This window comes from Molothrus ater, chromosome 8, assembly GCF_012460135.2.
Source record: "Molothrus ater isolate BHLD 08-10-18 breed brown headed cowbird chromosome 8, BPBGC_Mater_1.1, whole genome shotgun sequence".
NCBI lineage: Eukaryota > Metazoa > Chordata > Aves > Passeriformes > Icteridae > Molothrus > Molothrus ater.
The window spans coordinates 28,854,465-28,869,871 of NC_050485.2; the positions used below are offsets into that span (position 1 = coordinate 28,854,465).

The 15,407-nt window shown below is 40.0% G+C and overlaps 1 protein-coding gene across 1 annotated transcript in view; it reads right to left on the minus strand.

Moving 5' to 3' along the window:
* The window catches only part of GFRA1 (GDNF family receptor alpha 1), a 138,820-nt gene that overhangs the window by 35,140 nt on the left and 88,273 nt on the right, over nt 1-15,407 (minus strand). Inside the window, exon 5 of the mRNA XM_036385736.1 lies at nt 4,286-4,395. Coding sequence (XP_036241629.1) covers nt 4,286-4,395 — 110 coding nt within the window. The remainder of the gene's footprint in view (nt 1-4,285; nt 4,396-15,407) is intronic.

Sequence of the window (15,407 nt, forward strand, 5' to 3'; positions counted from 1 at the left end):
CAACCACAGAATCATTCTAACTCTGTTACAAACTCTTGGGTAAATATTCTCCCATTTATATGCCAGTGAAAGGCAACCAAGAATGAAATGAAACCAAAGCAGGCATTTTGTGTCCTGAAAGATGTACAGCAAGTGTTCATCCCTCATCTGGATCAGGAAACTGCTGTATGATGAGCACCTGCTGAAACCAGTAGTGTCACTGAATGCATTACCCCAGCAGGTCAGATATTTCAAACTGTCCTAAGGACTGAGAAGTTCCAATCTTTATTTTATTTGTCTGACCAAAACAGAAAAATTAAATAAAAAGGGGAAGGTATTCCAGACCTGAACAGCTGCCAGCTGCTTCAGGGAACATGTTCCTCACTGGATAATTTGCAATCCTAGGACAGGTCATATATTGTGAGGAAATGTGATCACATCTCCTCAAAACTGACATCAAAGTAGTCATTAAGAAGATGGAATAGATGAAGGACAAATGTTAGAGACCCAAAGTGTACACAAGGAGAGAAAATTTGGTCCATAGGTCCAGGGTCCAACAGTCTGCAATAACAGACGGGAAAGGGCTATCAAACGTTAAGCTAAAAAAAGGAACATTAGGAATAGCACAAATCACAGAGTGATGTCTAACAGCCTTTCAGTCACCAGGCAGTGCTGGGAAATGAACAAATCAACATGCAAACTGCCTCATGTGTGACGTGGGGGACAAAGGACAACAGGCACTAGGGCTGGCCTGAGGAAGACAGTAATGGATGTGAAAATGAATGTGGTCCCTTTGTGAGATTCACAAAAAGCATCTTTTCTCTCCTTCTGGGATGTTCTTAAATTTCACTATAATCCCAAACCTTTGGCTTCCTGCAGCTTTTAACAGATAGTTGCACTAATAATTGCTTGAATTCTACATGAGATTGGTACATGAGTAAACAGCATTGTTCAAAATTCATTAAAAAGAGATAGAGAATTTAGTAAAATAGGCAAATTTAGTTTGCATTGTTAATGAAAACTGGACAGTAGATAAATAAGAAGAGGGATGATGTTAAATTAAAATAAAACACATTAAAATGTCTCTCCCTCATCTATGTGGTGGTTCAGAACACTATTTCAGCCTTGCAACATGATCTGAAAAGAAGTGTGAGAAAGAGAAAATCAAGAGGATTTTGCAAATGGAAAGAAAATAGTAGGCTGAAAAAAAAATTCTAATTAGCAAATGCTTAGTGAAGGGTTGAAAAAACAAAAAGGTACTGAGGAAATTAAAAAGGTCACTGAGGTAAGACTTTCTTATCACAAAGAGGTAATAAGGTAATTAAAATGGGTTAAGACAGGGGTTAAAAGTGTAACAGATACCAAGGTACAATTAGGGTTGATGAATACAGGAAAGACAGGACAAGGAAAGTGTGTACACAGCACACAGACTGTGCATCCAGCAAAAACAGAGTGGCTGAAAGAGCAGCTAGTAGAAAATCAGTCTGTCATTTAAACCTGGGGGCAGATGTGAAGTCAAGCAGATTATATGCTTGGTTTCCTGGGGTGGATTTTCATTTTTCCCTGTGACGTGTGTGCCTTTCCCTTCCCCCCCCTCTCCACTAGCTGGCATCTTGGAAATTCTGCTGATGGACACTAAGGGATCAGAGAAACCAGGGTAAAATAGGACATGCTTGGTTTTCTGAGCTCTAGGTATCAAACAGCTCTGGGATGGTCTCAAAGATCAGCAGTGAGACCTCCACAATTTAGACAAAAGCAGAGCTGGCCTGAACACAGCCCAGAAGTTGCTCAAATTTGGGTGAATTAACAAGGAGATGGATGGTAAGTCCAGGAGAAGGGACAAGGGGCTGAAGTTTCTTTCGCCCAAAGCAAGTCCAGCTTATTCACACAAACTCTCATGGAATTCCTGGGAATAAGAGGGAACTTGGATGGATTTTGCTCAAGACACAGGAAAATGTGTCAGAAAGTGAATGCTAAAGCAGATCTTGAAGTCAGCACTTAGAGCAAACCTTAATTCATATGGGAGTGCAGAGGGTCCAGATGGCTCAGCCAGGCTGTAACCAAAGCACTGACTCAACTGTGGCTAATCACAGTTTCCTTTTACGTTGATTATTTTTTATACTTTTCTGATAGTTAAAAAGAAAATATTAGCTTATCCCTATACTACAACAAGGAGCCTAAAGCAATGAATTGAGGTTTTTCAACTTCCTGTAAAGTGTCCACATCTTTAAAATTATATACATAACATCCTGATGCAAATACTCAAGCAGCTTCTAAAGACTGTTCTCCGTTTGGTTAATAAAGCACCTCACACAAAAGCTGTGACTGGCTCTATTTCCATTTAAGGTCATTAATTTTAGGTGGGATTCCACTAATTTCAGTGAAGTTAACTCTCATTTACATCCCTATATTTGAGGAAAGACTCATATTCACTGTAACTTCCATAGAGAAGCCTCAGTTTCCTGAACAAACTCTGTGGAGGTGCAATTTTTGCTACATTTAATGAAATGACTAAATGAAATAATATTTTATTTTAATGAACAATAGTTCATCTTAATTAAATGGAGATCCTGAAGCTCTGATGGATGAATGGATTTGTAGCAGCTTCTTACTACAGTCTCACTCTTCTTCTTGTGTTTTGTATCTATTAAGCAGACATTTGAAAGATTATACTGCTGATTTCTGCCTTACTCCACTTTCACAGCAGATTGATATCAGAAGCAGGAATTTACTGCTTCAGCACAAGAAACGTTTTTGGTAATTTCTTGATTTAACAGAATTACTACTAAGAAGCAGAAACTCTCGTAACACCAGTCAGCTCCTCTTTTGCAAGTCTCCAGGGGGTAGCAGGAAGAAAGAAAAGTGTGCATTTTTCCCTTTGTAAAGTAGATCTTCTTTTGATTTGAACTCCTTAGACCCATTCCACATTTCTGATGTGTGACAGTGTTTTGCAAGATGGTTGCCCCCATTCAAAAAAGAGGAATTATTTTTGGGGTTAAACTGAAAAATAAAGCCAACAAAACTGCCAGTAAAACTCTCAGGGTCCAGCAAGAACTTGGCAGCTCTTAGCCAGAAGTATCTGAAGTATATGTGAGTAGTAGTTACTCCTTGCCAGCAGCCAGACTTCTTAATCTCATTGACAAGATCAGATTTCAAGGCTATTCAATTCTCTGTTTGAGAGTCAAATGACAGTCTGTCATAACTGCTCAGATGTTATAGCCTTTGCATACTGTCTTAATCTCTTCAGTGGTAGAAGAATATCCTTTGAAGCCATCACATCTCATTTTACCCATTGCCACATGGGCTTACCTCACTTGTTAACTGCTAGGGTAATAAGAATGGTAACAAGAAGTCACTGAGGATAGCTTTCAGTCATTTTTCAGCAAACCCAACCTATTCTAGAAATATTTTCATTTCGATCTTATCTCCAGAGACATTTATTTAACAGCAGGATCAGCTTCAGGGCCTCAGCTGGCACCTTCATGCCCAACAGAAGGAGATATTACTGCACTGCAGCAGGTGCAGGCTGCAAGCTTAAAAACACTTTATCTGGTGGCCTTTCAAATTTATTTGTTTCAGAGTTTTGACATTCACTTATTATTTATTGCCCAACTATGATATTTCTACCACACATTCAACTTCTTGACACGATCTCTTTCTTTCAGGAATCAAATACTGAGGGTGGCATGTGGAATCTGGCTTCCATAAAGGCATCCTTGTGCATGCTGACACTCAGGAAGGTGACAACAAACAAAAATAACTACGCTGGGAAGGGAAGAGGATTTCAGATTTAGTCTCAGCTCATCTCACTGACAGGCATCTCTGAAAACACTTAAGAGTGGACAGAAGGATATCATGGAAAGAACAGCAGCTGGAATTGATAAAAGGCTGGATTGATCTATTGTTTCATATCTCAGATTCAGGTACCTTTCTCTGAAGGTGTTTACCCAAACTTGTGATGACAGCTGCAATATCAATCAAGCTGCACTTCCACTTGTTAACTTCCTACTCCTTACTCCTGTCTACATTCAATCCTCTAAATAAGCTTTACTTTTTAAGCTTGCATTTATTTCAAGTTCAAGCACCTTTCTCTCCTTATCTTCCATCCTTAATTTTCTTGCCATGTACAAGCTTACCCCAAGAATCTCTGTAAGGTAAAGCAGGGCCACTCCATGTAGGTGCAGAAACTGGCCTGGTGTCATATCATACAGCATTATATTCCAGCTTTTATTTCACACAGGCCTTCCAAATGCAGTTTGGGGTTTTTTTCTCTTGAGCAAGCCCCCACCCTTCCCTGCCCTCTTACCAATGAGCCCCGAGTAAGCGAGCAGGCAGTCAGCATAGTTCTCCTTCAGACAGCCACTAACAGAGCGTGACTCAGGCTGGCAGTTTGTGAAGAAATCTGCAAGGCGAGATCTGCAATGGGAAGAAAAATGTGTATCTTTAAAAGTCAAGCCTGAAGGCATTCTTACCTTTTACACTCAGTTTTTGGACAAGGCTTAATATTCTTTAACTTAAATGCATATTGGACACATTTCAGCTATTGAGAGTCTCTTTCTAAGACACATCTCTTTCCAGAGTCTATTATTGAAGTCAGAGCAAAAAAGCGTAACAAAACAGTAAAAAGGAACAGAACAGGGAAATGCCTGCCCTTGACTAAAAGAAATGTTCTGCATTTTCATGCCAAGAAAAAAAGACAAAGACTGATTTTATCATATGAGGACTCATTTTGCCTGGATCTGAACTCCAGCTGGAGTCTTCATTCAGAGCACAGTTTCTGCTCTTTTACTGATTACACAAAGCTGTATGTTTGTGCTCACAGAGCAAGCAAGACTCTTCCTGCAGGACTGGAAGCAGGACCTGCTTTGGTGGTGTCCCCGTATCCAGAGTGGGCTCACCTTGTCCTGGCCTGGCCTGCAGCAGCAGCTGGGGCAGCAGGCAGGAGCAGCTGGCACAGCCTCCTCACCCCCAGATCCACAGAGATCTGTTTGTTCTTCTAAAACCTGCATTTATCCAAACTCCAGAGTACTGGCTCTAGGGCTGAGATGAAAGGAAAGTGTGCTCTGCATGGAGTTCTGCTGCTGAGTGGCCACTTTATCCTCACTCACCTCAGCCAGCCCATGGCCAAGGAGGGGAGAGCACTGATTCCATGCAGGAGGTGCTTTAAGACCAGGACTGAAGCTGTACTGTGATCAACTGATCACTACCCTGTTGGAAATTAAAAGGACTAACAGGATTTCTTCTAAATTTGTGATTTAAAGGCCACATAATGCTCCCATTCACGTCTGTAAAATTTGCAAGGCATTGATGAGGTGGGTCAAGGTCAAACATCCTACAGTCACTCCTCTGCTCATCTTACCATTGTAATCTTGGAGTAGTGATTTTTTTTTATTTACAAAGTGTTATTTACTCCTTCATCTATGGAAAAAAAATCACCTCCCTACTTCAATCTTCTCTTTTCTGAAATAGGTATAAAAATGTTCTTTTGCATCTGACAACCCACAGTAATGTCTCAGGATAAGATGCTTAATCTTTGCAAAGCCCTTTCAAAAACAGAATAGTACAATCTATGAATTTTCATTACTGCTCCAGTATTATGCAGATTTGCAATATAAATGCACTTTTTCAGTTTTGCAACAACCCCACAAAAGTTAGCAGAAACAAGTGATTTGCAAGTGATTTACTTTATTTGTTTACATGCTCCAGAGACTAATTATCTTTGTATGCTTTATTGTTTTACCTACCCCGGAATGGGAATGGATACACATCATTAATTGGCCTGAAGTAACGATGGGCAAACATCAAAAGATTCAGAGGCTTAGTTTGAGAAGCATCCTATAAATAAACTCCATGCAACCTATACCTGAATTTGTGAGAACTGCTCTCATGGCCTTATTTTAGTTTCATCTTTCTCTAACTGTACTGACACCAGCAAACCCATGGTTGCCTTCAAGCCACAGTCAACCCTAAGCTTTTCACCCCCTCTCTTGCCTTATTTAACCACTTAACCTTGAGATGGAAATCTGTACCCAGTTGCCTTTATTAGCTTTAAAGAGTCAACCTCTCTAGCAAACTTTCATATACACATATACGTGTGTGTATATATGTATGTATACATATATTTCTAAATTTACATAAAATCCCTGCTTAGCTGGTGAATAGATACTGTACCTGCCAGGAGACAGGCTGAGAGGAAATGGGTCTCAATATATGGAAAGAGATAAATGGCAGCACCAGGAAGAAAATCTGGGACAGGAAACCCTCTATCACTGCAGTGATTCCTCTCCCAGTCAGTAATTAAGATAGTGGCTCAAATCCAGCTTTTGGATCAACTGGGAACAAAGAGAGTTGATAGTTTCCAAGGATTTTTCTAATTCTACTAATTTCTGGATGAAGTCAAGTTTGGAACACAATAGAGCCTATTACATCTATCTAGTATGAAAAACCTCTGCATGGTAGAAGGGGCAAGCCTTCTGCATATACAGTATTCTTGTATTTCTAAAACAAAGTAGCTCCTCAGATCTAAATTTCATTATTTATGTGACCACAAATAAATCTTTTTTGCAATGGATTATACAATTGGCATCTTGATAATCCTGAAAACACTTCTTGCAATCATTTCATCCTTCTTAAATGTCCAGTTCTCCCTTAGGTTATTAGGTGCACTGGTCCAGAGATCATTGAATACATTCCTCTTCTCTAAATGTTTTTAAGGACTGATAACCATGGAATAAGCCCAGTCATTTACTACCCAGCCTACTTAAAGAACTTATTTGTTGTATACCCTAAAGGAGGCTAAAGATAGCTCTGCTGATCTCTTTTGCATACACCTTGATTTCCATGTGAATTTCTGAAGAACTTTTGTGCTCATAAAAAGTAATGATGTGACAACATTGCACATTTAGGTTTTCATAAGTCAAATACAGTTCGGATAGCTCTGGTCTGAGCATTACTGGACATTATCACACAACCCTTCCCCAGCCAGTCATCTAAATTTCACACAACCCAAGCTCACCCTCTCCTGAGCTGTTAACCACACTTGATACTTATGTGGAGTCATTTACACTGGAGATGAAGTTAAGGCCAGAAATAAAAGCAGAGACCTCCATCTGCCATAAAATACTGCAATACTTTCAGTGAAGATCTGCTGATTAACACCCACTGAAGATCTACCCCCAAACACTTCCAGCAGACTGGCAGTGATGAAAGTGTGCTCATCAGTGAACACCAAAACAGTGGTACTGCTATTTATCCAGAGAGACAGACAAATTAGCCTAATGAGAACCATTAATCCTAAAGTATTGCACATGAATATTAAGAACTGTTTGGGTAAAAGAGACAATCCTTTTAGGGATGCAGAATCAGAGCAATCTGATAATAGCAGTCCTATTAAAAAATAAGCTGTTTTGAATTAGTGCTCCTTCAGCAGGAGGCAACCTGTAGGTGGCAACTTGAGGGTTTCTAACCCATGACTGAGCAGTTTTGTTGTCCAGAGAACAAACAGAATTTGCCACAGGTACCCTCAAGTGTGCACAGTTTTACATGTGCAGTGTACACAGATGTACCTCACTGCTGGAGAGAGACAATTTTATATTGTTCATACCATGTAGCAGGACCACATCTAAAAGAAAGTATTAATTTATTTTTCTGTCACGAAATCCTCGTTGTGCACAGTCACATCTATGATGTGATCCCTTTTCCTTGCATAAATAAGGGGTACTGCTCAGAAATCTTCCTCCCAGGAAGAGGAAAAAACAAAAACAAACAAAAAAAAATCTTATCTTTGTAGGGCAAACCCCCCATAAATTAAATTAGTCTTATCTTAGCCCTGGAAAACCTGCATATGTTCTGGAAAGCTTACTTTAAATATTTTGTATACCATTAGCTGGAAAAGTAAGAATAATCCCATCAGCAAATTCAAAGAAAATCTGCTCAAACAACAAACAGCCTTTCTGAAAAGAAGAGAAAAAATCCCAAACCTGCTATTCTCTAATGCTTTGTATTAGTACCAGTAAAATAATTTGTAACAGTTAAAAATACAAAGGAAGCAAAGTTAATTTGCTCTCCTTATGATAGTGGCTCTTCAAATACTCAGTTGGCTAATTCAAAACTTTTACATTTGCTTACAAATAAGCTTTTTTAATAGCACTATTGTATTGAATCTGCATATAATTTTTGAAGCAATTTAATTTTATATTAGCACAACCCGTTGCATAGGCAACATTGATTAGGTTTTCGCTACTTTTTGTTCTCAAGGTTCTGTAAAAGTTCTTTGATGTCCTGAAGTTGTCTTTGATATTTATCAGTTCTCCCTCTTTAAGGCTGGTCAATTCAGCTTTAGCATTGGTGCAATATTTAAAAGTATGGTAAGAATTGTGAAGTTGCAGAAAATTTTTACAATTTTTAGTTTGCATATTAATGAGTTACCAGAAAGCAACACTCTGAAGCAGATTCCTCCTCAAGAAGCAATGGCAGGTGTTGATTTCAGTCCTTTTTTTTCTCTCTGACTGTATTGTTGGTACACAAGGGCTGAGCCCTGAGGAGAAAAACCTCTCTCCTGGTGATGTTCACACCAAGCCAGACACTGAACGCAGGTCTCCTGCTGCTGCCCATGCACAGGTTGTGATGCCCAAGTCAGTGCTTACAACCACTTGCCCTGTCAGGAATGCAGAGAGCGACATCATTCCCGTGCCACACCTTGGAGATGTCAGGTGAGCCCTGGACATGCTCATTGCCACCTCTCCTTGCACTGCTGCTTGTGTTTAGGCACCTACTTATAGCAGTAACATAAAGAGTAGGTAAATGCCAGAGCTGAGAGACCGAGGTGACCACACTAATTAGTCAGAGCTGCTCGAGCGTCTAGACACCATTTGGCAGTGCAGTCACGTAAGGGAAGTGCTGCATCAATATTCAAAACAGAAAAGAGGTATAAATCCCACACTGAAAAAAGCCAGACTAAGTCAATGAATGTGTGCCATAGTGATAAATGGCACCATTACAGAAAAAAAACAACAAGTCAAAATACTTGTTCTTCTTTCGTGGGGGTCAACTGCAGTGTCCTACTCTGGCTACAAGCAGCTCCCCTGTGGCTGGAGTGCTGCTGCTTCTGCTGGGATGCAAGAGTTGGTTGCAAGGGCTGGTATGTGGCCAAACTAATGGCTTCATTGTTGGAGGAGCATTTCATTTTCTCTTTCTTTCATAAACAGTGAGAAAATGAGGCAAAGGCCACATAAGCAACTCTATCAACCAGGGGGATGAAAAAAGCCTCAGAAGAACTCCATAACGAGAGATGACTCTCTCTGCACGTAGTAAAGTAGCTTTGACCCATCTTTTTTTCATTAAAGAACACTAGAGCTGTGTAATATTAATAAATCTTACACCTCCTTAGCTATCTAAACACACTGTTGAGCACCTGTGAGCAACTATAAATTTTGACATTTTTATTTAAGAGGTCACTTTCCCATGTATTTATTAAACAGCAACCCCACTAAATTTTTCCAACAAAAAGGCTGGTTTGTGTTTGGCTGCTCCCCTCCTTCTCAAACAATGACAGTGTCCAAGTCCTGAGTCATTGATGTTCTTGTTCTGCCCAGAGATGAGCCCCATGGAGCCAGCTCTGCCCACAGGCTGATGTCCCATCCTGTACCCAGAGAGATGTCCCATTCCCTAGCTGAGCTGGTGGGATGAGCCCAGCCTAAAAGGTTCTTTCCTGCCTGTCCCTGGAGTCCCCAGGAAGTCCCCATCTCATGCTGCATCCTGACATCCAGCTCAGCTTTGTACCTTTAGGGAGTGGGAAGGGTAAAAAAGTAAATTTCTCCTGGCAAACCATTTGCCTCCCAAGACCTGAATATTGAAGGCAGTTTCACGTTAGCTGATCCAAATCTTTTCCAACACTGGCAGAAACCATTACAGGATTTTAGATCCCAAATACCAGCTACTAACTGAGAGAAGCTGGCTTTTATCTGGTTTTGGTGCTGTTTTGTTATCTTAAATGTCTGGAAGCCTAAACCCAAGCAAATATTTGATTCTGGGTTTAACTTGCCTCTCAAAACTGTGATGTTCATCTGGAAGCAAAATATGGACAATGCCCAATTACACAGAGGCAGCCTGTTTGGACTGTGGGATAGCTAGACACAGGAACAAACACCAGGGACCACACAAGATCCACTGAGACGCCTTCCAGCAGCAGCAGTGCTTGCTCAGAGCATCAGGCACAGGCACAAAGCCACCAGGGCTGGTCCCTCCAGAGGGGCACCCAACCCCACCCAGCTCTCTGCCTCTACCATGTCCCCATCACATCTGCCAGCATTTATGTCACTGCTCAGGGCTTTTTGCTTACCAGGGGCCTCCTGGACATTTAACACCCCAGAAAATGGAGATCTAACTCCTTGAAATTCAGTCATGCAAAATGAAAAGCATTTCCACCTATGCATATCTGTATTTTAAAATTAAAAGTAAAAACATTGTATTCTTTCCATTCTTCTATTAGGAAATTAATACCTACAACCATGTTCTTTTGCTGTACTTTGTGGAAAGCAAACTAAAATAAGTTCTATACCATTTTCTGTTAATATTGTCCTTTCCCTTTGCTCATATCATCTGCTGGTGACCAGTTAGATCTTTTTACACAGTATCTGCTACAGAAAATCAAAAGAACTTAACAAAACACTAATGCCATAGTTTATCAATGTTAATTAAATCCTCTAAGCGACTCAAGATCATGCATGAGAGTAATTTTAATTTAATATATTAGGTCTCCTTTGGGTTTAAGGGAAACTACTAAGCTCAAATGTGATTCTAAACAAGCATGATTTATTTGAAATTGGGTTATATAAATATTTATTTACTACTGACCTTTTGTGCAATAAAACCAATTTTGAAAAATATGGTGAAAATCCTGAGCACAAGGTAATGCAATAAAGAATTAGAACAGTGATTCTCAGATGCTGTGACACAAAACAGAATTTTCTCTTTCTGTTTGCAAAAAAAAAAAAAAAAAAAAAAAAAAATTACCTCACATCATTTTTAGAGGCCTGTTGGAGAGAACATCTGGAAAACATTCCACAGGAAATCAAACCTATATTAAATATGCTTTGCAGGGCTCTGTTTCCTTGCATCGACCTTAAGCATTCATAATGTGTTTCTGTCTTCCCAGCTGCAAAGAAAACACTTCTGTCAGAGCCCTCTACAAAATGACAGGCTGAATTGTCAGCCAGTGATTTTATCAGGGGATGCTGGTAAGATTTCTATTAAGTCTACCTGTCTCTGTACCAAAGCTCTCCAATAATATGAACAAATCCACCAGCTGCTTTCCAGCTATCATGATTTTGTATGTTGTTTGTTTAATTTCCTTTATGCTGTTTAATTTGAAGCTTCAAAATAAAAATGATTGGCATTTTTAAAGATGCCCAAGCCTCAGTGTCTCCTGACAGGATGTTACTCAGGAAAGAACTGCTTTATGGGGAGAGCTGTTCTCACTTCATTAGCTGGGCAAGCAGAATAGTCTGAATTACAGGCTGGTAACCTAAGAAAATCAGTGTCACTCTCAAAAAGCAAGCCAAGGAAAAGTAGTGCCAATGCAAGTCCTTGAGCGTGCCACTGGATGCCTCAGTGTTTATGAATAACTATATTGTGAGTGCACACTGAAAGGATGTGCTTCCAAGTACCTGAGAAAGACATCCATGGCAATAATGTTCCCTGCAACCACTTGAATAAACCATAATAGACTATTACTAGCTCAAGCATGAAACTGATGGGAGTTTGGAGATGGAAAATAATCTAAAGAGTACAATACAAGTTCTCTCTTCACCAGAAAAGTTTCTGTTGGTAGATGTACTGGAACATCAGGTTTCCTGGGGTTATGCAGGGATGCTCTTTGCATCAGAAAATCTCTCAGGGGTATGTGTGGTGGCATTCCTGAAGGAAACAACTCCGTGCCCCCTTGTCAGAGGAGTGGCTCAAGGAAAGAAAGAGTGTCCAGTGTGTCCTTGCACTCAGCTGAGCAGGGTCTGTGGGCAGCCAGCATAGCTGAAACCCGTCCTGGAGCTACTCTAAATACTGCTCTGACCTTGGACTAAGACAAGAAATATAAAATCAGAAATACAGAAGATAAAAGCAGAGTAGAGTCTTTTTTATGTGGATCCATTTTTTCATGCACAAAACAGCCCCACCAAACATCAAGTCAAGAAGTTCTGGCAGCAGCAAGCCAAGAGAGTGTTGGTCTTATTCAACATGTTTTACTTGCTTTTAGAAGTAATATGGGTATACAATGATAGTACAGAAAGCACTGATTTGTAGTGTAAAACTGCAAAACAAATAATTTTTACCAGTTAAGGATGATGTACTGTATTAAGAGCACTTTTTTTTACTCCACTCTCAAAAAATGTGAACGCACAAGGCAGATTAAAAAAAAGTGAGGCCAGGAGTTGACAGCCCGTGATACACCCAGACATTTACAGAGGTTGTTCTGAAACAAACTATCCATTCTGAAAAATATTTTGCAATGCTGCCTGATGGCCAGTAACTGAGATGTACCTCCAGCCTTTCATAATGACTAATTGGCAAAGGGAGCATCATAACTGAGAGGACAACCACTGTGACTTACGCTTGAACTGGTACAAAAGAAAATGAATATTCAAATAATACAGCTTGAATTTCACAGAGTTCTTAGTAGTATGTGCTTTATAATAAAAAGGTTCCTTTAATGGTTTATAGATTGTGCTTGAAGAAAATTAATGTAAGCACAAACATTATCTTTTGATGTAAGGTCATCTCTCAATAACCTCAGACAAGGGTCGCGGTCAGCTCACACAGAAAATCTATCATCAACAGTAAACACACATCAGAAAACGCCTTCTGTGTCACTTGTTTTAAAGCCAGCAGATCATTAAAGCATAGGAAACAACCACAGGAAACAACCAGCACCTCTGCTGAGAAGTCTTTGCAGACACTGCCACATTTACATCTCGCTTCCACTTAGAGGACTTACTCCAGTAACACTGTAGTGATTATTAACATAATTAAAGCAATGTAATTTCTATTCAGTAAACATGAGAATGCTAAAATTTGAAGATATGCATGTGGCTGTCACTTGCTCTGTTGAGAAACAAAGTTTTATTTTTAGCTCCAGTGCTTCCATTTTCTTGCAGCTATTTTAACAGATGAACTGCCACCAGAAATATTCTCTCACTGGGCCCTGATGTAGAATGATATAAATAACCTTTACAAAGTCCAGCATAACGGAATGGTAAAATCAGTTGACATTCTCCTAATTAGCACTGCCTGAAGATTTACCTACACAGATTAGGAAGAGCCAAAATCACCCCTGGAATAAATCCACTGAAGTCACTGATGTCAGAGGAAGTACACTGGGAATGGACTTGATAGAATAGATCTGTTATTTACATTAAACACAGAGCAGCTTCTTGCCTGTAGCATATACATGGCTTGAGGTAAATGAAAAAAGATTTGATTTATTAAAGAAAATGCTATTCTGTGATATATACACCCTTTCTTTGCCCCAGAAACAGCAAGTTAGCCAAACGTGACTGGGCGTACATGACAGATCTTCTCTACACTTTTCTACATCTAATAGATCAGAGGGTAGAAACTACTCATCAAACCAGTGGATGCTAAACTCCTTTCTACTGAAATCTCTCAATTAACAATGCAAAAAGTCAGCAGTAGCAGTACTCCTAGTTGGAACCCCATCCAGCAAAGCAATTAAGTGCTTGCATAACTGTAAGGACAGGAGTAGCTTCAAATTTAGATCTCTATTAAAGTTTAATGCCAAATTTAACTGTCTTGGATTTCAATATTTTTGACTAAACACGTGTGAAACTGCTTAATTAGCATATGTAGTTTAATCTCTCCCCCCTGCCCTGATAAATCAACAAAACAAAATGGGTCACTTTAGCCCTGCTGTAACCCTACCCTGGCTCATGTTCCTAATGTGTAGTATTCCTGTTTCTTAAATTATACAGGAAGCTTTTCTTTTCCACTTAAATTAATAAAATAAGTGTTTTGACACAAAATGAACACTCAGGGAAGTGTTCCTTATCACTCTCTAGAACTACCTGAGGAGGCTGTAGCAAGGTCTTCTTCCAAGTAACAAATGACAGGGTGAGAGGAAATGACCTCAAGTTGTGCCAGAGGAGGTCTAGATCAGATATTAGGAAAATATTTTTCATGGAATGAGTTTTCATGCATTGGAACAGCTGCCCAGGGAAGTGGTGGAGTCACCACCCTTTGCAGTAGTCAACAGGCCTGTAGATGTGGCACTTGGGGACACGGTTTAGTGGTGGGCTTGGCAGTGTTGGGTTTATGGCCGGACTTGATGTTCTTAATGCTTTTCTCCAACCTAAGCAACTCTCTGAAGGATCACATTTAGATACAAGTACCCCAAGTTTTTGGAGCTGAAATGGTCACAAGTACCTCAATACTTGTGACAATTTCAGCTCCAAAAACTTGGGGCACTTGTACTCAGTACACAGCACCACTCAAGCTCACTGAGTCATTTTCCTTGAAAGAGAGTGACATGGAAGCAGGGTATCTAAATACAGCCTATAAAACCTGAATCCTTGGCATCCAAGTTTCTTTTGTGATTGTTGTATGCCCAGACACACACTCTTTATTCCCACTTCCACTTCTCCAGCCCTGCAGAGAGGTAATATGGAATATTCAGTGCCACAGGTTATTTTTAACCTGATCAGCAGAGGATCTACCTGACTGCAGGGATGCTGCCTGGAGAGTTTGAGCTTGCCTGACAAGGGACCTCAGCATGACATCCTGCCTAGTTACTGCTTCTTGGAGCATGAACTCTCCTCACTGCTACAGCACAAAGGCAAGGGAAAGTTGGGTGCACGACTAAAGTTGAGCCATTTTTCTAATTACTGTATCCTTGTGTCTCTCCTGCTTTTGGAGAAATGTCAATCACCCAGCAAGCTTTTAATCTTCAAGCCCCTCCTAAGCTGACCAGAGAGAGAATAAATGAGGGCCAGCCAAGCAGATCTGGGCACTGCAGAATGAGATCCATGCACACTTCAACAGGGACAAAGCAGTCTTGTTTTGCAGGATGTTTGGATTTTTCTGATTCCAAAGGGATTTATGGACACCTTATAAGGAGGAACTGCTTGATTCATTTTGAGTTTTATTCAGATGGAAGAAATTTAAAGTTACCTTTGTTTCTGAGGGGGAAGGGAGAGCAATATTATGTCTATTTGCTCTGCTAACAGAAGACATCAAAGTAATGAATCATGTAAAGAAAGGGAAGAAAATAATACAATATTGCAGTATTTTCTATCTTTACTTTGCCTTTCTTGAAAGGTTTTTGCTTATTTTGCAGAGACTGCATTAATATTTTTTCCAGGCTAGCAGTTCCACACACACATATTCCACTACACCATCCAGTTTCCCCTGCAGACTACTCC